Here is a 22,540-nt window from a genome sequence, read left to right on the forward strand (position 1 = left end):
TCTGTAGCATTAGGGAACTTTAGATAGATGTACGAATATGATATGGAGAATGAATTTCAATCTAGCTTTTAAAGTTGCCAGAGTCCTCGATTTTCCCTGTTGCACGTTGACCAGCTCAATAAGAGAGTATCAGTACCAGATTTGTTCAAGGCGTGCTAATGAAAGCATAACACTTGGTTTGAATTGTCGCCTTCGTACTTAATCCCCCTACTCGCACTGCCATCTAGAGGTCCAAGCAACTTACAACTACTCCTGGAATGAAAGCTAGTCCATAAAACAGTTTAATCCTTACATTTTGCTAGGTTACCAAACAATCTTTTTTTTTTTCCCCGAGTAACCATTTCTACTGCTGGGGGAAAGGAATTATTAGAGAGGTAAAACTAATGCATATATGAATTTGGGCCCTACACGAAAAAAGGTCCCGTAATATGTCGTCTAATTGTCTCTAAACAGAACAACATGGAATACAAAACAAGACCTGCAACCGTGAGAAAAATATGTTTTTTACGAAAAAAAAAAAACACCGCTCTTATTATTACGTCCTGATATCTTGAGAGTAACCTTGTAAATCGTGAAACCTTAGACCTACAATGTAGAGCTTGTTGCGTGTTCCTTACAAAGCCACAAATTTCCTTTCATTCCCAAGTTCCCCTTCCTTCTCATATACAATGTGACCTACGAAAGAAAGCCGTTAAAGGAAACATAGGTCCTGGGATGTAATAATTTAGGTATCCTCGTCGCTTACCTGAGTTTGTAAGCTTTGTTTCAATTGCACCAGCGATCTTTGAAGACTTGCCTCGCGTCTTTGAGCTTCCTTCTGCATGTTAACCAGAACCATCATGACGTCTTGAGTGGAGTACTGCAAGGAGGGTGGCGCGGCGACCGCTGACTTAGACGCGCCCCTGATAGAAGACTGCAGAAAACCTGTGAGGAATACAAATAACCATATGCATATCTGTCAATCAACGAATTATTTAGAGAACCAAACAATATACTGGTCATTTCATGATGCAAATACGACGACAGATCTTAGCAGGTAATTTTTTTCTCAACAACTTCAGCGGCTGTAAGTGAAAGGCTGAATAAAGGTTTAGGCTAATAGCATGAGATTCGAGCCAAGTGGTCTTTTCGTTACCGGTTTGACCGCTTCACCATGGTCACTGAGTTATGAAGCAATGACCACTCGTAAATTGCGAATACGAGAACGTGCAGCTCACGTATATGATTAATTGATACTTCATGTATGTAGTTGTTGTTATTCCCAGCTACGGCTGATCAACAACAACATATTAAATCTACTGGTACCTAGTTCTCTGCCACACAGTTAATCATCGTTTTAGATGCCTTTTCCGGGTTTATTATTAATCAGTTATAAAATAAATAAATGTTAGTGGATAGTGACTTCTTTGCGCGCTGCATTTACAGTTTATACTTTACACATTATGCCCTGGCCAAACGAACTCGCAATTTTCCTCGCAAGTACGCGCAAGTCGCAGAAAAACCTATTTCAAGTCTACCGGCTTAGTACCGCGCGGAAATTATCCTGTATTTTATTGGTTAATAGGTTCCTATCACAACGAATGTACGTCACCCAACTTACGTTGACTTAAGCTGATTGGCCAAACCGTGAAAACTTGCGTGCAAATTGGATCTCGACCAAAGTGAGCGCAAGTCATCGCAAGTCAACGCAGGGGCATACAAGGTCTGGCCAAACAGAATCACAAGGAGACCCAAGGTTTCAACTTGCGACTACTTGCCAGTCCGTTTGGCCAGGGCGTTAGGGGCTGTGAGACTGAAATAAAGCATATACAATTTACCAGCTGAAAACTGTTGCTCTCCATCGACCAGAAAAACAGGAGCACTGGGGGACGGGCAGCTTGTGCTGTTCATTAACTCTTCTATTTCCTTGTTAAATACGAGCTTCACGTTCTGAAGGCTTCCCTGATGGAGAACCAAAACGACATGTCAACATTGACCCCTCAAACAAGCCTTCAACATAACTTTGCCTTATATTTCTTGACATCAGAAAAATTGGGATTGCTGTTTTCACAATTGGCCCATATCGTCAGCCAAATATATAATGAATCAACAAGGCTGTGTTAGTCATAGTATTAATCATAACATACTAGCGATACTCCAATGCTAAAGTTGTTTGGATAGTTAATTTGTCGTATTTGATTTTACACTTTTTTGACCGAATTTTTATGAGATATAGGCTCTATTATTTCGCAGACATGATAACATCAAGTAAGTGATGAAAACTCGTTCTTTCTCAGGCGTTTTTCTCCTATTTTCTTCGCTAAACTGGGCGTCTTGTGCCGAGTATTTTTTGTTTCAATGAAATGCTCGAATGCCATCAAGGGTAATGTTTGGGATTCTGAAAATCTGAAAATCAGAAACTTATATAAGTAATAATTGAAATTTGTCATCTATATAATATTGTTACTGTCGTGTGACGAGGACTTTATTATACCTTCCAAGTCAACATGACACTGTTTTTGTATCCACCTCTCTGTGCAAACAAAAACACAATATCCTGAGGATTTCCTGTTGAGGATGGCACGAAATCTTCTATCTTCGTCAATAGCTTCTTTCTGCTCAGCATCTTACAGTCGACGTACAGATCCGCCTCTGTTTTCTCGGGGTGACTGTGAGGGAAAATATGGAGTGCAATGTTGTGCCATTTGTCATCAGATATTTTACCGATATGGTGGAATGAAACGTCCCGGACTTTCCGCTCTGATGTTTGGTAGGTAATGCCCAGGCGACAAGACTGATAACAGCTTACCCATACGGTCAGTAAGGCTTTTCCTGAATAAATAACATAATATTGGTTACGATATTTTTTATTGTAGTCCTGTTTCAACGACAAACGATATTTCCTTTACATTAAGTAACTTAGGTTATATTTTCATCAGTATGTAAATGGGTATTAAAGTCATCCCTACACAACTCAAGTTCCAGAAAACGACAAGAAAGAATAATTATTACAGCACAAAAAAAGAAACAACAACAACAACAACAAAACATAACAAAAGCGAGAACGAAAGAAGAGGTGGGATTTTCCCTCAAAGTCTGTTCCTGCCTATTGACATCTCCTTTACTGATCTTTACTCTCTGGCAAACCTACGATGACTAGGCACATTAAACCAATGCTTGGAAAATCCTTGCAAATCATAAAATACATTCCTATAGCCATTTTGACCCATGTGGCATCTGTGTCTTCATTACCCAATAAACAGAGCTCAGCCAACCCCAGATTTTAGTGACATAAACGAGGGAAAAACATAAATACATTTATGAACTAATACCTCTACTCTTAGACTCCACAGAGAATAGCGTTCCAAATGAAAAATGCTTCACTTTCACATTGGCGATAATAACAAGTCGCCTTTCTTTGATCAGGGAGCTTTTGATCTCATCCAGAACATGGTTTGACTGTTCCATTCTCGGCATGCTCTTTCCGACCTTGTAGGCATTGCCGAATTCTTTTGTAAGGCCTTGGACTTGTGTGAAGCCTTTCGTATTCACGTTGATGTTGAAGGCTTCAAAGAGATCAATCTCACCTGAAATGAAAAACGTTACGAAAACATTGATAACTCCGCAGACAGCTTGTTAAATTGCTACGAATGCGTCGAACGTCAAAGCGGACTTAGTTTGTACCACAAAGAGAGAAAACGAACGGAAATGAATGAAACATAACTTACGCAATTAAACGAGTGATTCACGAGGTTGTAATGCTTCTTTCATTGGTTAATTACAGGCAACATTAGAAAGGGTAAAAACCCACCCAAATTTCGGTCATTTCTCTTTCAAAAAACACTAGAATAACTTGCGGGTTTCTTAATTCCAGCGTGATATGTTCAGATATTGTATCAGTGGCACAACTATCAAAACTATCCTAGATACAATTGTTTAAATACGCAACATTCTAAAACTAAACGATCGCAGAAAATAGCGGAGAAGCTGTTTACGTTATTTCATGTAATAAGATGCAACCTTGGAATTCGTATCGATTTGAGGGCACATCAGGGAATTAAACATATGATGAGACGTAGGCAGAAATGCCTTGCAAAGTGTGTCATCTCATTTACATATTTTACACATTTTTAATATCAACTTAAATATCTCCGGAACTAATGCAGATATTTGCAAACGGTAAACAGCGTTTTGAATCTTTCATGGAGTTCTATGTTATACACCTAAAAAATCTAGGGGTAAACATTTGATCATAGTAGCACTTTAAACTTACCCGTAGTCGCTGTTCGAGAGGTCACCATGAAAAGTAGCAACATACAACACAACGGTAGCGGTGAAGCCCACATTTTTATATCCAAGGGTGGACAACAGACGCGTCTGGAAAGGAAGATCCAAAAAGAAAAATATATCAGCACATGAAAAAAAAAAAAAAAATTCCCGTCAGTTGGATAAAATATCAAAGTTTACAGAAAAATGGTTGGACTCTACATCGACGAAGTAAAACTGAGTATTTATGTGATCTCGTTCCATTAAGAATACCAACCAAATTTTTATAAATTATGGTCAGTAACGAAAGAAGTTAAACTTGTGTTTTAAACCACACATTTTTATGCAATGTTAACGGTTGAAAGTTATTCCAGCTCTATGACAAAATGACAGCATCAATTAGTGAATTAAATATACTTTCCTCGTTATTAACATAATGCCATACGACGCGTTTCAAAATATTTTAATATTTAAAAGTTACATGACTTTTTAACATCTCACAAATTCTCGGACACTCTTTTAATATTTGTTTGATCAGATCTAATTTCCTGTTAAAGGAAATGTGCAATAGTCTTTCGGATATGAGTCTCACGCAAAGGACGTTAACTCTTGAGATATTATTTGATGTACCAAAGTTTTGACATTTTGATCTTAGTTCATTTTACCACTTGCACTTTTCAATATCACTTAGTGATGCATTCCGCACTGTAGAAAGTTTTTGAAATTAACATTTCAATATAATTACGAGATGACCAGATAACCTTTATTATCATAACAGTTGATTGTTTACCTCTAGATGAAAAAAAAAATTATTGGTAATATTCGCACGAAAGTTCCAAAAGTAAAACCATGAATTAGACTATACCAAACGCAAAACAATCAGGTCTTTCAATTTGTTTTAACTAAACGGATTAACTTGCTATGAATCGGGTCTAAAGATGGTAGTCACAGATGAAAACAGCTGATTTAGGAGGACTTGTAGAACTGTAACCTAATACAAACTGAAGAAAAAATAATTTTGATCTTTAGTTATCTATGATCATCGATGCACTGAACATTACCGTGCTTATTTTAGACTATATTCCACTTTGAACTGGAGTATCAAGAGAAACGCAAAAGACAACAACCGACAAAACAGGTCAAATTCAATTGTTATCAACTGTGTGATACCCCCCAACCAATTCAGCGATACTTCCTTTACTTCACCTGACATATCAAGTTATGTCTGCTTGAAGCGAATTTTTTTTCGTCTGTTGTACTTCTTATCATCGAACAGTATCAGATGATTGACTAACAATAGCTCCGGTAGTCTTGTATTACTGAATCTACGAGCATCGTCGACTTTGATCACTGCACTCAGAGATAACTCATAGATTGCTGCAGATGTCTGCTTTGCAAGGCCGGAAAGAAACTAGTTTGGTCACGAAGATAATCTTCCGCTTCAGTTAATTTGTTGCTGAAACTGAATGTATCAACATTGACGACTTGAAAGACAAGAAGTTCCCTACGACGAAGCTTTGTGAGTCGGTAATTTGAGAAAACAAAATTCCTCACAAAGAAGTGCTTTAATAACAAATCTAACGGTGACCAAGCTTCTGAATGACGTTAACTTTTATCAGTGCTATATATGTCCAGCAATTAAGTGCCTCCTCTAGAAAGTATACACGACTAAATGAGTGAAATGATGCTACTATAACATATAGTCGTTTGCTTGTGGAATAACGCACTTATCTCATAGAGAAAAAAGGAATACGAATGCTTATTGACCTAACAGGAAGAGTGTATATGCTTAAGGGATTAACGTAAAAAGAGTTTTAAGTTTGCGTTAGTTGTTTAAACACCTAACTCTACACTGTTTTACAGAACCGGCTTGTTGTTGTCACATCGTGCATCAAGAATCTATTTATTATCGAGGCAACCTCAAAAACGGCTGCTAAGGAAACTGCGAGATAACCCGACTTTTTTAATTTATTGCTAAGAAAACAGAGAGTCGGGAATGTGGATTCCTCTCTCTACCTTATCGGATATCTTACCTTTTTAATTTTCCCCTGTAGTTTTTACTTCCTTTGCTTGCTTGTTTACGTTTCCTAGACAAACAGATAATGTAAAAGGAAGCTTCCACTTTAGATGAACGCATAAACCACAGCCGGCAATCTATTTAATACTGATCACTGGAATACAAGCCCTCAGGGTGACGTTTACGTGGGCGTAATAACACCTGACCACGCCCGTTCGCGCCCACCGAAAATGAAACAAAATACGAGATACCAGAGATCGAAAACACTTTTGTTTAAGAGCGTTCATGTTTATATTTTTAATTCGGTTTAAGAGGTGGCTACAGGCGTGTTTTGGGTGTGCAGGCGTTTTTCAGACACTTTTGTTAATGAAATGACAAGTGAAGGGAATTTTACCGCCAACTGTCGCCACCTTCAATCTAGATTGCATATCTCGACTTCTGATTCGGAACATTATGTGTTATGATCTTGTTAAAACTATTTTTCACTGACCGAATTGCGTTGGAAAAATTACAGCAAAACGTCTTATTTACATATCATAACTGTAACAAACACAGTTGAAGTCAAACCTAAATTGATAACAAAGTTAGACCAACAGTCAATGAGAACAGGAAACATCTGCTGCTACAAAGATGGTATATTAATTAAAACGACGGAAATTAAGACTTCTGTACACTCGAATTAATCCTGCAGCGATATTTACACACTTCAGTTGAGATAGCACTTTTGCAACAGCAGGGATTAATTCCTAAATAATTCGTAAGGGTGCCTTATATGATCTTATACATTTAGAACTAAACGTATAAGATCACATAAGGCACCCTGGATCAACTCAAACTTGAAGAAAGGTATGCGCGATCGTGACGTTGCCAAGAGAAAAGCTGTTAAGTCAAATGATCCATGCGATTGGGCAAAATATAAAAAGCTGCGAAACTCAATAAATAATAGGATCAAAACTGCTAAGGCATCTTATTTTTCGAAAGCTTTTATGTAATTTGAGGACAACTCTAAGAAAACTTGGCAAACAATTAATGAACTTACATCTCGCCGTAAAGCAATGCGACTGTGAAAGAACTAAAAGTAAATGACGTTGTAATCAATAATTCTAGTGAAATTTCAGATACTTTTAATGACCATTTTTCAACAACCGGGCCCAGACTTGCCAATGAAATACCTCCAATAGGTCAAAATTATGATTCGAGCTACACTAACTTTATCACTTGTAACAACAAAACATTCCATTTCTGTCCAGCTAGCAGTAATATTGTTTTTTCTCATCTAAACAAATTATCTAGATCTAAAGCAACGGGTCTTGATAACATTTCTGCTAGATTAATCCGTGAATGTGCTGATCTTATTTCGGTCTCTTTATCTGACCTCTTTAACAAGTCTTTGACTTCTGGTATATTTCCTGACGATTGGAAATGTGCTAGAGTTACTCCGTTGTTTAAGCAGGGTGAGCGATCTGATCTAAATAATTATCGACCAATTTCAGTCATTCCAGTAATTGCTAAGGTATTCGAGAGGATCGTGTATGACCAGCCATATAGCTTTCTAACTAAAGAGGACGTAATTTCTAAACAACAGTCGGGCTTTCGCTCATTGCATTCAACTGTTACTGCTCTATTAGAAGCTACCGATAGTTGGGCGTTTAATATCGATCGCGGAAATGTTAATGCTGTAGTTTTTTTCCATTTAAAAAAAGCGTTCGACACTGTTGATCATGAAATTCTTTTAACTAAAGTGAACCTTTACGGAGTTCAAGGAATAGCTCTTGACTGGTTCAACTCATATTTAACAAGCCGTACACAACGATGTCTTGTTAATGGTTCTCTTTCTCAAACGCGTTCGCTAAAATGTGGGGTACCTCAAGGAACAATCCTAGGTCCCCTATTATTTCTTATTTACATTAACGACTTGCCCAACTGCTTATCATCATGTCAGCCTAGGATGTATGCTGATGTATGCGGGAGCTGATCTGAGCTCTATACAGTCTAATCTAAATCACGATCTAAGTAATTTAAACAAATGGCTTACTTCTAACAAACTTACTTTAAACGCGACTAAAACGGAATTTATGTTGATTGGTTCCAGACAAAGACTGAGTACCCTTCCAGATATACTTGAGCTCTCAATTAATAATGTTCCAATAAATCGTGTCTCCTCAGTCAAATCGCTCGGTGTGTTGATCGACGAAAACCTAACTTGGCAAACCCATATTGATAAATTGTCTAAAAAGATTGCATCTGGGATTGGTGCCATAAAACGTGTTAGGCCTTTTGTTCCACCAGCTACACTGCTTTATATATACAGTGCTCTAATTCAACCTCATTTTGACTACTGCAATCTTGTCTGGGGTAATTGCGGTAAAACTTTGTCGGACAGGCTACAAAAGCTTCAGAACCGCGCCGCTCGCGTGTTAACTTCCTCTAGTTATGATACTGATGCCAAAGGTCTAATACGACAACTGTGTTGGAAAGATTTGTGTACCCAGCGTCAAATTCAGAAAGCCTTAATGGTATATAGATCTTTAAATGGCTTGGTTCCTGAATACCTATCGTCTAAATTTCTAAAACGTAGTGGAATGCGCTATTCTTTAAGGGATTCCGAAAAAAAACTGGTTGTACCTCATCCACGAACTAACTATATGAAAAATAGCTTTAGTTACAGTGGTGCAACTCTCTGGAACAGCCTACCCTGCAATCTCAGGATGATAAAATCTTTTATTCAATTTAAAAGCAAAGTTAGACACGGCATTCATGGAAAACAGGATTAGTTTAATATTTAAATTAGGATTTACTACTTCAATTTTTATTAACTAGTATTTAGCATGGACAGTTTATTAGTAGTTTATTAGTATTAATTTTTTTTTTTTAATTTTTTATATATAACGTTAAATATTAGTATTACCTGATGATTTTTAACCGTGTATAAAGAAATGTTAAATAAATAAAATAAATAAATAAATAAGTATTTAAAGTTAGTCGTGGCGTTCTTCTTCCATATATTAGGTTAATTTGGAAGACTGAAACTGTACTTGGGAGATCATTACAAGAACAATGTAATCTGAAAAAAAAGGAATTTACACAATAGCACAAAGAGAAAAACCTTCATCTTTAACGTAATTAATATTTGACTGCAATGAGTAACTATTGTTTAAAAAAAACACTTATTTGCAGATTTTCAGACGTAGAAAAATGGAAAATTTTCAAATGCTATAGTGCATACAAAACTAAATATACTAATAGTAAAGTAAAACTACGTTTTAAAGTTCCTAAACTCTGTAAAAGTTGTCTATGTAGTTTAGATGAACAATATGCCATAAATTTTTTTCAATTATGGAAAGGTTTTCTTTGTAATATTTTAGAGAAAAGTCAATTTTCTTTTAACTAGACCAGAATTTCAATTCTCCTTGCTGGTCTTGACGTATATTGCTGTCTGCGGGGCAAGTTCAGAGATTGTGGTACAAATCAAAACACTCTCCTCTCTTGGTGACCCGATGGCCAGTTGCTTTTTAATACCCTCAAAACTACTTAATCATATTTAAAAACTTGATGTGCGTAACTTTGACTGATTGAGGAAAATATTGGGTCTTCTTTCAGTTTACGAAGAGTTGTCCTTAGTTTCAAAAACGCCGAATCTTCAAAGCAAAATCATTGAGCAGTTAACGTGCATAAACTGTAGGAAAAAACTGACCACCTTCAAAGCGGTTCCTATTTAAAATTCTGATGACGTCATATTCAGATCAGCTGTATTATTTAGGGAACCTTTGTTGACGTCACTGTTTACATTTGGCCACATTAATTTGAGAACCTGCGTAGAGAAGGCACTATACTGCAGATACCAGTTGCCTTCAAACAATTATAAAGATTGTAAGACTCAGAAATTGGCAAAATGTTTAGCTCTTTGGGTTTAATGTAAAAGAAGATATTGGCTTTCAAAAGCTACACAGTTTCTGGGTGGCAAAAAGCACTAATGAACCCATAAATTATATTCTTTGTGAATTTTTGATGTTTTGAACCTGCAGTAAAGAAAGAGTATTTAAAACATCGGGCCGAAATTTCTTGGGACAATCAACCGCACTATGTCCTTTAAACATTCAGAGCTGTAATTTTTTGGTAACTCGATCAGGAACTCAAGCGCTTATGCTAATGTAGATTCCTCTATACAGCATTTTCGCATGACGTCACGGCAGCCATATTGATGTACCAAACCAATCTAAAAGGAGTTGAACTCTTTTCTTATGTAAACACCTCCTTTTATTCCAGTAAATTCGCATGGTTGCTGGCTACGGGAGTGAAAACGGTCTATAGAATATGATACGACGAATATATGCCATATTTACTTGCCATAAAGCATTTGGCTATACTGAGGATTCTAATGTCCTTGTGTCATAAATGTCTTTGCTGCATGGATCATTAGCCAATCTGTTAAACATAACACTCGAGCAAACAACAAATGATCATCGAGCAGAAGTTTCCTTCACGACACTATTTTTAGCGATGAAATAATTTAGTGAATTTAGCGATTTCCTCTTTACATTTAAAAATCAGTTGGAAGTTTTAAGCCGTCGAGATTAGCAAAATATCGAAAGCTGACGAAGTAAGAAATCAAATGGTCTTTCAATCATGCCAAAAATAAAGATAAACAAATTCACTGCCTGCGGAAGTAGCAACCCTGAAGCTACAAAGAACGCGTTCGTGAAGGATCGTTCAAAGCAAACATGTCAGTATTTAACCATAAGGTTAAAACATACAGAGACAACCAATACACGACGTACTGATATTATGCGAGCGAAATTCCTTTGCTAATGCACCACAAACTAAGTGTTTTAATTTGATGTTATCACGAGAAACGGATGTTTGAGGACAATTGATAATGTTAAAGATAAAGAAGTTGGAATGTATAGGTAAATTCATATCAGTTTAAGAGAATGGAATTCCCCACAATTACCTTGATTTAATAAAAAAATTAACGTTTTGACCGAAGTTGGGTCACTTCATAATGACACGTTAGTGTTTGTTAGTGTTTCCTATACAGTGAAAACTGTATTAAGCGGACACCCTGTATTAAGTGGACACCAGCTTGAGTCCCTAAATTTTCTACCCGCATTTACTGCAGTCAGCGGACACCTCTGTTTAGCGGACGCGGACACTAATATCAAGCCATTTTGTTGCACAAAACCTACAATAAGCGGACACTTCAAGGGCTTTTTACTTCTAAAAGCTCAGCTCAGACTCCTTTATTATTCATCTTGGTGTAAGATAGGACAGATGAATTTTAAACTCGGTTGTCTCACGATTGAGTCACTTTGAGATCATTGTTCAGCGATGTCGTTTTAAAGCTAACTGGAATATTCAAATATCGAGGCCTAGGAGCTAGGCAACGTTGATATGCGGTTATCGATAAAAGTGACGATTTCAAAAGGGTTAACAATTAAATGTTATTGCACGATATATTAGAACCTGTCTAGAGCGGACACCCTGTATTAAGCGGACACTAGTGAGGGTCCCAATGGTGTCCGCTTAAGATAGATTTCACTGTATAACAATTATGCGGCCCATCTAATCAAAACTTATTTAAGACGAAATGAGTGAAACCAATGCGACGATAGTAAATGGTCGTTCGTGCAAATACGTACTTATCTCATAGACTGAGAAAAGCGATACGAAACTTATTGAGCTAATGATGGGAACACTCATTTTGTAAAAAAAGAATTCAATTATAGTATTTGTGGTTCAAAAAACTAGCTCTATGATGTTTCACGGATTAGTTCAAACGTTTCAGACGGTTTTTATTGTCACATCATACATCAAGAATCTTTGTCAAAAATATCGTTTCAACCCACTACCTTAACAGATTTCTTACCTTTTTAATCTCTCCCCTGTAGTTAATAGTTCTTTTGCTTGCTTGTTTAAACTTCCTAAGCAAACGAGCAATGTAAAAGAAAGCTTCAACTTTTGATGAACGGATAAACCACAAGTGCATTGCTTGTATGTGCTTACAATTCTGATGACGTCATATTCAGATCTGCTGTATTCCTTAGCGAACCTTTGCTCAAGTCATTGTTCACATTTCCTAACATTGTGAGACTCGGTAATTGGTTAAATTACTATTGCTTTGCGTTTACTATCGAAGTGGATACAGGCTTTCTAAAGCTACAAAATTTTATGTCTGGTAAAACACTAACGAGTCCATACGTTCTCTGTGATTTTTTTCCTTTTAAATCACCAGTAAAGAAAAAGTATTTCAAACATCTTTGTTCAAATTTCTTGGGACAGTTAATTGCACCATGCCCTTCGAATAATCAGAGTTAATATTTTTGAAGCTGGATCAGAGAATAAAGCGAGTATGTTAACGAGGCTGGTCGTTATTATCAACAAAGATTCCTTTATGGAATATAATATAAGGAGTAAATACCTTATTCACTTGCCATCGAGCATTTTGCTACACTGAAGATTCAAATGTCTTTCTCTAGATTTCTTTGATGGATAATTACCAAACATGAAGCAAACAAAAACCGATCACCGAGTATAAGTTCTCTTCAGGACACTACTTTTAAATGAATTCAGCGATTTTCTCATTATATTTACAGTGAGGCCACTAGAACTATGAACACTTGATATTTTGTTGAACAATTTTTTGATAAATAGAACAAGGCTCTTCATATTAACAAAAGTATTGGCGTTTTTGAACTGTAGAAATGTAAATCTTTCACATTGTGTTAAGAGCCCTTACTCTAGAGTCAACAAAAAAAATGTCAGGTGTTTAAAGTAAGAGTGCCCTTACTTTAAACATCGCTTGGCAGTTTCAAGCAGTTGAGATTAGCAAAATATAGCAATCACATGGTTACTAACTCTTGCTAAATTGACGAACTGTCAAATTGTCGCACGCTCATTGGCTATGTTTTGTCGTCAATAGTGACTGAAGTTTGCATGTCATGAATTTACCAGAATGGAATGTGTTTGCCTTTTTGGATTAGTTTGTTCATAAAATGTTTCCTGGAGAATTATTTTTTAAAGAAGAAGAAACATTGTGCCGGTTTTAAAGGTTACGAAGCTGTGCTTCCTGAGACCGTTTTGGCGAGGACAAATTGAGCTCCTCTTACGCTTTATGTTTACTTTTCCCTCGCCTGAGATCACATCTTCTAAACAGATCCCTTGACTCAAGAATTGTAACATTAGGGGGCTCTGATAGTCATAATGTCCAAACTGGAAAATAGAATTAATAGTGCATTCGTCTAACCAATCTATTCTTTGTCAATGCCTTAAACGTCGCTTGCTTGTTGGGAGGGGCGCTTATTAAGAAAATGGCACTCGATGGGGAGCGCTTATTATAAAGGTGGCGGTTATTGGAAGGAAGGCGTTAAATCGAATCATTGCGGTAGTTTCTAAGTAGTCCATGGATTCAGTACTGAGCTACCTCTCTTAAAGCAACAGCTACTTTTGAAAAATGTTTCTTTGCAATTCGTGATTAATAACAGGTGTACTTTAATGAAGTAAAGTGAAGCTTGGGCAGACAAATATTATTATACTGTATACCAGTACATCCACTTTCCTAAACAACTGAAAGGTTTGATCGACATATCGTCACAACAGTCTCTCCTATCGTTATTAATCAAGACCACACGCAGATTAGGTGATTCAATTAAAAGTTATTACCCGTAAGGAATGATTTCGTTCTTATTTAATGATGGCTTTGTTTCTCCCAACCCTATCACGTACAGTGTATTGTTTGCAGATCCCTGAGTCTTTCCCATCGATTTTGAGTTCTCTTTGTGTTCGACTTGCTTAGTACAATATAGTTAATCTGCTTTCTTACAGCTGAAAGAGTTTTCTTGGGAACTATTGATTTAATGTTTCGATGGTGCTCGTTTTCAATCATGCAAATAATTTGCCTCCAGGCTGTGTAATGTGAACTTTAGTTGTTAATGTTTTCTACGAAGTGCTAATAACCTACTTTTTGTTTCCAAAATAATCTCCATTTCGGCATTATATTCTATGCAATCAATGGTCTCGTTGGAATATCCAATACTTTACCTTCTCTCTGGCATGCTCTAATCCCAGTAATAGCGACAAACAAATTTTAAATAAATTCTAGGGTTTTAAAGTTTGTGTCCAACTTAATACTATGAAATAACTAGCCCAAAAAGTCAACCTCCAAATTATTTTCCCACAGGTGATTAACATGTCTATTTCGAGGTCTCCAATTTGTTATCTAGTGATAGCAGATATTCGTGACTTTTAAAACGGGGGCAATACCCAACTAACGGGATAAGTAAACACAGGCTTACATGGAACGACCGCCAAGTATAATTTACCCTCTGTTTGAAGAAAAAGCTGCCAGAGAAAACATAAGAGTGTATATTTAACCCCTCAACCGGAAATTCAATCTGAAATCGCGCAATGAAAACTTTCCCATTTATCACGAATCATCCAGAAGTTAGAGCTGCAACCAGTTTCGTTCTCGTACAAAACCGCGTCCGGACGTTGTACTGTAGTTCTTTAGTCGTGCAATGCCCTTAACTGTTCATAATTCAGCTGAGGCAATAACATTTCAGGACAGAATTGTTTGTTTTCAGGTCATTAGCAGGCATTTATGAAAATTGAAGGGAGTACGTTTTACATGCACAAATCAACGGAGCAGAAAATGGTTTCCTGAACTTCGGCTTTGTCGCCAAGGACGTTCTTGAACCTTTAAGCTGATAAACGTTCTCGAGAATTCAGGAATCATACTGTTATTATCACTCGAAAGAGAGAGTGGATGAAAGATAAATGTCAAGTGACGAAACATGTCACAGAGTCGAAACGTCACTGTAGATATTAAAACTTTTTTTAACCTCAGAACAAACAGCTCACTCGACATGCACTCGTAACAGTACGCGACATTACGATTTCACCGTTTGCGGAATGTCTTATCGGTTTTTCATACTGCCACACTAGCAAGGGATTGAACAAATTTGACTCTTCGTTCAGTTAGTTCTGCAGTCTGTAACATCTTGATAAGGAAGACATTTGAAACACGTCTAAAGTTTATAGATCAATCTGTCAGAATATAAGCAATCCACAGAACTCAAAACCGAGATAAGAAGTAACCTTAATCTAGTAAATCATATTGACAAGCGCTTTCGAGAGTTTCTGGTCAGTAATGTCAAGATAAGCGTACGGTCTTCGCTTTCAAATCGCAAAGGGAGCATGAGTACAAAGCCGGGGAATACATTAACATGTAGGATTTGGACCACAATTTATCACGTTTTGATGGAATGAAAATATAGCTTTGACATTCCTCTCACCTGAAGATCCGATGCAAGCTTGAATCACTCTGTTACGATCCAACAATAAGAACCGTTTGATCACTTAGTGTGGAATCTCCAACTCTAACAAGAAAAGCACGACAGTTTCTAAGTTTTCCGTCTAGCTTACCGCCGATTCGTTTGACGTCGCGCCGACTGTTGAAGCGTAACGAATGGAAGGCGACAATCAACGAAGGCATGAAATGTCAAGAAACAATGAGCACATCGATATATGCGGTCAGCATCTGGACAGGCCTTTGTAAAAGACAAATATTTATGGGATATGGGGTAAACGAAAGGAACGTGACACTACATGAGTAGGGTAGGTAAAAATATTTAGTTTTGGTTCTCTCTCCATGCACAAAAATGTCTAAATAAACTTCTGAATTACCTAAATATTACAACAATTGTATCTCTGATGGCATGAATTCAACATAATTTTGCACAAATTCACTCAGACGAACATTAAATATGCCATCTCTACACACAGTTTTTGATCGTTTTTAAATTCGACAAAAATGCAAGTTTTAAATATGATTTTTTTACCCAAAATTTTGGCAGCAGAATTTTATTCTACCAAAAAGAACCGAGAGAGAGCTGGATACAAGCCGCATCAGTGAACTTCTCGGTAGCCCTGAGTACAAGTGGGCGATCTCAAGGCGCGTGAGAAAAGCCTCTGGCAAACATCATTGAAATGTACGATATATATGACCATCAATAGAACAAGAGAACTGAATATAACTTAAATATAAACGAGCATGTTATGCAAAGGTTGCTACAATGTAGAGGTTCTAAAAACAAGTGGGAAGTCGCTTAAGTTAGTTCTTTGGCAACGAGTCAAACCTGCAGAGAATGATTGACTCACATTTATTGTCCGTTTGTCATAACCTAAACTGGTCCGACCTTAATTTCGTGTACACAATGCACAGCATGCAAACTTTTACGCCCTTTGTGTAAAAAATCAACATTGTTAATTACTAGTTTGATGCTAATCAATTACTAAATCATATCAATAGAAGCTTGATTTAAAAAATCGCGCTATGAAATACGAAAACGCAATTTCTCAATGATTTGCAAGCCTTTTACACTAACAACCTTTTTATATATATTCTTCAGCCAAACATCAAAGCCAACAAAAAATTGCGCATCAATACTGCACCCCTAACGCCCCGACGGTGTCTTACGTAAGGGGTTATCATACCAGACAACATGTTCTGCCTTCAGTAGAAATCATTCAGGTTGCTCATTACTGGCTGCGGCTTCTTTCATCACAGAGATAGGTAGGTAGCCTGTTGGAAGACTCGTTACCGGTGCGACATTATGGCGGAACAATTTATTTCGTTTTGTTCATCTTAAACATTCGACATTATGGCAGGCTGGCGCGAAGCCCTTCGTACAGTGCACGCCGCTATTTTGATTGGACAGAAACGGAACACATTTTTGTCAAAACTCTAATATTCCTAATGTAGGCAGGAGGTGAAAATGTGGATAGTAAGAATTAAGCATTTGAATGATTGAATATCGATGGACAGGAATTTGCGAGTTAGTATTTACCCCTTATTGGAATTTTTGTTTCGCAGATCTTTTTCTTTCTTTTTGTTTTTTTCACTGTTGCACGGCGTTCAGTTTTTGTACATTCATTTTTGTTCAGCCTCAGCTGGTAGCTCGCTTTGACATGTATACAATAAAATGGAACACTAGAAAATGTATTTCTTATGTTGCCACTTATATCTCATTATTCAACGCGTTCATTGATTCAGTAATTGAGCACATTTTACCATTTTGTGTAATTACATAGGATTATATTTCTTAACGCACCACCGGTTTTTGAGATGGCTGTTTGTTACCGAGCCTGAAATTCGTAGTTTCATCTTTGAAACATAAGTTTCGAAGAATACTCACAGACGGTTATGCAACTGATCATGACCTAGTGAAGGACCCTGGAAGCCCCGACCTCAACGTCATCTGCTTGTTTATCCTAGAGGAAGCAAAAAGGAAGCTGAAGACCCACAGAGATAAAAAATGAACTGATGGTCCAAGATTTAAAGAGCATGGGGAAGAATAAAAATGCAAACTTCAGTGCAATTGCGATTTTTCGGGACGGGGCGAATATCAAATTGAGAGAAACGTTTAAGGTGGTTACGGGGATATTTCTGCAGGGAGTTATCAAAGTTTCAGTTTTTACTTTTCATTGGTAGCTTTGGTGCACATTACTTGCCTAAACGTTAGACCACCAAGGAATGTTGTATACTTATTTCGGTGAGGTTATACACCAACGTTGACCTTGGTATACACAGTAAGAAAAGCTTACCATTCCTTTTGTCGTTATGTTATGTCGCAAAAAGTGTCAACAAGTTTGACACAGCGACACAACATTGCGCATCAAGTGACGTAAAACCTAGCAACTGTCTCAAATGGAAGTTTCAAGGTGATCGGACCAAGATAAACAGGATGAATTGAGGTGAATCAGACAAAGAGGCACCGGTGAAGCCATATTTCCAAGTGTTTTTCGCTTATATGTTATGTTATTTAATGCCGCTGTATTGCTTACTGTGCAACAAGCCTTTATAGGAGTCGTCTAGTTTTGCTTTCTATTTAACATATACTACTGGGGCAAGGCTTTCAATTTTACCGATATTATCGGCTATCTGGCTCCAATAACTTCACTGATTTGTCTTTCCTTCTCAATTTAAATTATAGCGCAAATTGTTAAAGATATTTCAAAAATAAACTGATATCGATAATAACCGTGGTCTAGACTGCAATTATAGATACTTGATATAACGCGCTGAAATATGTCATTGAGATTTACATATTGAGGTTTTAAACGGCCGTTCGTGACGGTACCCTAACAACGACAATATAGCACGTATGATGCGCTTAAAATTCGACATGTTTACGATATTAATTGGCTTAAAACAAACAAAACAAATAGAAACTTATCTATTTTTTCCTGAATTTGGACGACAGTGGCGATCGGCAGTTCTCCAGAATTAAACAGGGAAATATATATAACGGAGATTTTGCAGCAGTTTTGGTCAACAAGGCGCCAGGATTATGATCCCGTGAGTACCCAGGTTCATATTTAGTGAACTGTTGAAGGGACAACAAATTGCAATTAGTTTTCAGTAATCTTTCCAAGACACTTAAACAGGATTTAAAACTGAAGTCTACCTGACGTTTTTTTTAATTTGAGACCAAAACCTTCGCATTCGCAGCTCATCAAAATTCCCCTACATAACTTTCGTGCATTAGTAAAGTAATCTTTAACAACTCTAGACAACAACTTTTGATGTAAATAAGTCTCTTGGCTTTTGAGTTCTCGAACTCATCAGAGTGCCCCTTTTGCGTTTGATCATCGAACCGAACAAGCACAGAACTTTTCTTTCTTTTCTTTTTTTTTTGTAAGTCAGTTGTGCTTGTTCGGTCGTTTAAAACCTGGTAGAAACCTGAAACTGCATTTAAAACACGACTTCTACATTTACTCGCAGACTGAGTTACATAGTTCTACTGTACAGCAACTCAAGAAATCTGCGTGTAGTCTTTGCTTTCCAAGGTTAGATCCAAAGACTGAGTGAAAAGTTTAACGCTCTTGAGGCGATTATGTTAAGCTTAATTTATGGACTTGGTCCCATTTAATTTTTGTCGGAATCACACGTTTGATTGACTAGACACAGAGAATTTACAATTCAACAAGGACCAAGAGGATTTTAGTTGAGCACGGATATTGATTCTGGCGCAAATGGCTGGGTAGTGAACTTTACCCTTCCACTACTTATGACATTTGACTGAAATTAAGACGATTTCCGCAGAACATTCGAGCAATAATGGCAAAAATAAAGTTACCAAAAAAACTTCATAGCAGGGTGATATTTTGAATAAAGGTAAGACGAACTTATCGAGATTTAAGCTCTCAAGCTGACCCCGCGAGAGAAAATTGAACTTGAAGTTATCCATATTTCAATTGAAACGGACGTTTCGCGTTAGTTGAAAAAACAATAACACACGCATTAAGCATTCTTACGAGGTTTGACATTAACTTTTTCGAGAATGTTAGAGAATTTAATCGCAGGGTCACTTAGAGAAATTAATTAAAGTGAGATGTTTTAAATATTACTCAAAAAGTTACCGTGCTGTGTGTAGATTTTTAGTAAATAACTTTTGCACTTATTGCTCAAACTTTGAGCGGATTCCATCTTTAATGCAATCGCCGGCGTTGCATCCCAATCGTCCAAAGACAAACGACTTGAAAACAACAGAACGACCAAAACACTCAATTTCCGCATCAGAACTGAAACACAGAATCCCATCAACCATAGGATGTCTTGATTATAGCTACATTTAAACACTGTAAATTGACCATGTCGTCATGATTTATCACCAAACTCTTAAAAACTAACATTCTGAGGAACCTATGGCTATCAGTTGGAAGAATAAACTATTTCAAGGGTCTGAAAGGGTTCATTCCATATAATCAAGATCAGCCTTGATCTTCTCTTGATGCAATCAATTCCGTCATTAGTTACTAGGCTTAACAAAAAATTTTTAGGAGACAGAGGTTTGGAAACAAGTCCTAATTATTATATCTGGAAAGCGGCGCCTGGCTGACTGTGAAGAATCAGCAAACGATAACAATATCTTGCTACTGTGGTGCGAGCCTGAGCTTTCTTGAAATTACTGTGTGAACGCTCGTCTATAACAAAGCTGGTTAAAAGATGTCTGTTGCACAATAGTTGCCTTCACCTATCTCTTCATAGGCTAACAAACTCTTTTTTACAAAAGAAATCTTCACTGAAGTTCTGCCAAATACACGGAAACAATATACTCTCTTACATGAGGTAAACAGAGTGAAAACGAATTTATGGCTTACTATAAAGGAAATTTAACGCTTGGTTGGCCGGCAACTACATAAAAGAACTTTTTTTCTGTCAAACATAATTGGGAACCACTCGGTTGGTTTCAGGAGAGAGTCCCCCAAGTCAAATGTACACAATTTCATTTATCAAATTTTCAAAAAATCAGTTTAATTCTAGTCTGTCGCACAGGACTACGATTAATTGTAGAAGTCCTTCACTCTCGAAGATATTAATATTCTGGGGATCACAAAACCAGTCTTTTATTTTGTATTTCTAGTAGTTACTGTGCTATTTGATAGAGCAATTTTTTTCGTTTTAAGCGGGAGATGGTGTTGGTTGCATTCCAATTATCCAAAAAAAAAAAGACTCGACTTGACTTGATATACTGAAGCAATGACGGTAATCAAAAGACCCCATCAAAACACAATTGGGGAACTTTATATCCACATGCAACTTTTCACCTAATTATCAGCATCACTTTCGTCGTGAAGACAGCTTTACTGATTCAAAATCAAATGGCTGAAAATATGAGTTCTGCCCGGAATAAACCACACTTAGCAACAAACCCATTTTAACAGCAGTGTAACACAATGGTGATAATTCTCGAAAGGAGCAATGTGAAGAAAACACGCTGCAAGCCTAGCGCAGCTCTATTTTCTTCATAGCATCTGTTTTCCAGATGGTAACTGGGCGAGTGCACTGTCTCAGGCCGAGAGAAAAAAAGTTCCTTAGAGAATTTTTTTTCCTGATTTTGTTTTGCGAAAGCTAAAACCTCTCCCTTCTTTCAAGCACGAAGGGAACCTCTCTGAAGTTACTGGTCCTATTACTAGAGTTATCAAGCTTTGTTGATTCGGCCGTCGGTCAGTTGGCTAACGAGAGAAAACAATTAATTAATCGACTATGCTTGCAGTGTTTTTTTATGGTTGTGAGCTTCTCAGTTTAAGTCAATTCACGTGAGAATTCACAACGTGCAATCAGCGAAGAAGAAAATCAAATTTAAGTCTGGCATTGTTTGCTTTACACGGCCAAGCAAAGGAAATAACTCCTGGTAATGTTTTTTAAAATCCCTCAATATTTCCCTTACTATAATGACATCTGATTACAAAGTAAACAGAATTTAAAGAGAATTGTGCGCTGTAAGTGTGGGCCTAGAGATTAAGTGACACTAATTTCCTTGGCTTTTCCTATGCTACTGTCTAATGAATGATGCTTTCTTAAGCGGGGATTTTGAGCACAAAACTGAAGCGAAAAAGTTCATTGTATTGGCTGTAAATTCAATCTGAGGTTACGCACGTGTATGGCTTAGACGAAGGCGAATTACTTGTGAAATGGAGAATAAATGGAATAATCGATAAGTAATTCGCTGTTTGAAGTTGTCGAGATTTTCGTTTCAAGTGCATTTGTTGAAAACGGGTTTTCTCAGTAATTGATTCTGAATAACTGTAACCTTTTTTTCTAGTGTATAATGTACTGTCAAAGTAAGTTTATTTCTGATATTGAACAGCCTGCTCGCCAAGTTCGCTAGATAGAATCTCTTTAACTGGAACTTATTAAATTAAATATTACAAAAAAACCAAATAAAAGGTTGCACTATATTTCGATTCACATATCGATTCTCAGCTTTGTTAAGCGGGAAAGTGTTATCACCTATGAGATATTACAAACGCATATGATATTCACCTATCAGGAAACAAATTTAACGTGAAGACTGGTGCCCCCGAATAAACAGATTTACACTTAATTGTCAACTTTGGCTATGATAAGAGTAGCTTTCATTATTTCCTTAACCTCTCAAACTAGGACTATACCAAATTTCAGAAAACAGTATAACCCTCTCCAAAACACGAGAGTCATGGAATCCTTGGAAAATTGTTCTTTTAAAGTAAAACCATGCTTTCTAAAGAGCGTTTATTCTCAACCGGAAAAAGCTAAGTGCTTCACAATTATACTTTCAAAGCCAATGCACTTGCGAAATAAAAATAGGTACTTTTCCGACAGCAGCGTGTCGAAACACCTTCTTATTAACTTGTATATTTTGTTTGAAATTAGCGGCCTTCGTTTGAAATTAGCGACTTTGCCCATTCGAACTCTAATATGTTCTCACAGCTTTCAGAAGTGCGTAATTGAAATCC

General features: G+C 37.0%; 1 protein-coding gene across 9 annotated transcripts in view; it reads right to left on the reverse strand.

Moving 5' to 3' along the window:
* The window catches only part of LOC110068880 (cartilage oligomeric matrix protein-like), a 49,860-nt gene that overhangs the window by 19,533 nt on the left and 7,787 nt on the right, over positions 1-22,540 (reverse strand). For 2 of the 9 annotated variants that reach the window (XM_020776299.2, XM_020776291.2), the window contains exons 1-7: positions 15,553-15,777; positions 6,279-6,332; positions 4,253-4,356; positions 3,312-3,566; positions 2,474-2,811; positions 1,818-1,941; positions 746-924 (exon numbers count right to left, since the gene is read on the reverse strand). In XM_020776299.2, coding sequence (XP_020631958.2) covers positions 746-924; positions 1,818-1,941; positions 2,474-2,811; positions 3,312-3,566; positions 4,253-4,325 — 969 coding nt within the window. In that variant the 5' untranslated portion in view covers positions 4,326-4,356; positions 6,279-6,332; positions 15,553-15,777. Of the gene's footprint in view, positions 1-745; positions 925-1,817; positions 1,942-2,473; positions 2,812-3,311; positions 3,567-4,252; positions 4,357-6,278; positions 6,398-12,128; positions 12,184-15,552; positions 15,778-17,454; positions 17,531-22,540 lie in introns of those variants that run through there. The other 7 variants (XM_089295626.1, XM_020776292.2, XM_020776296.2 and 4 more) reach the window with 7 other exon arrangements.

This window comes from Orbicella faveolata, unplaced genomic scaffold (genome assembly GCF_042242905.1).
Source record: "Orbicella faveolata isolate gen_17 unplaced genomic scaffold, um_ofav_v1 contig_26, whole genome shotgun sequence".
In the NCBI taxonomy this organism is placed as follows: Eukaryota; Metazoa; Cnidaria; class Anthozoa; order Scleractinia; family Merulinidae; genus Orbicella; species Orbicella faveolata.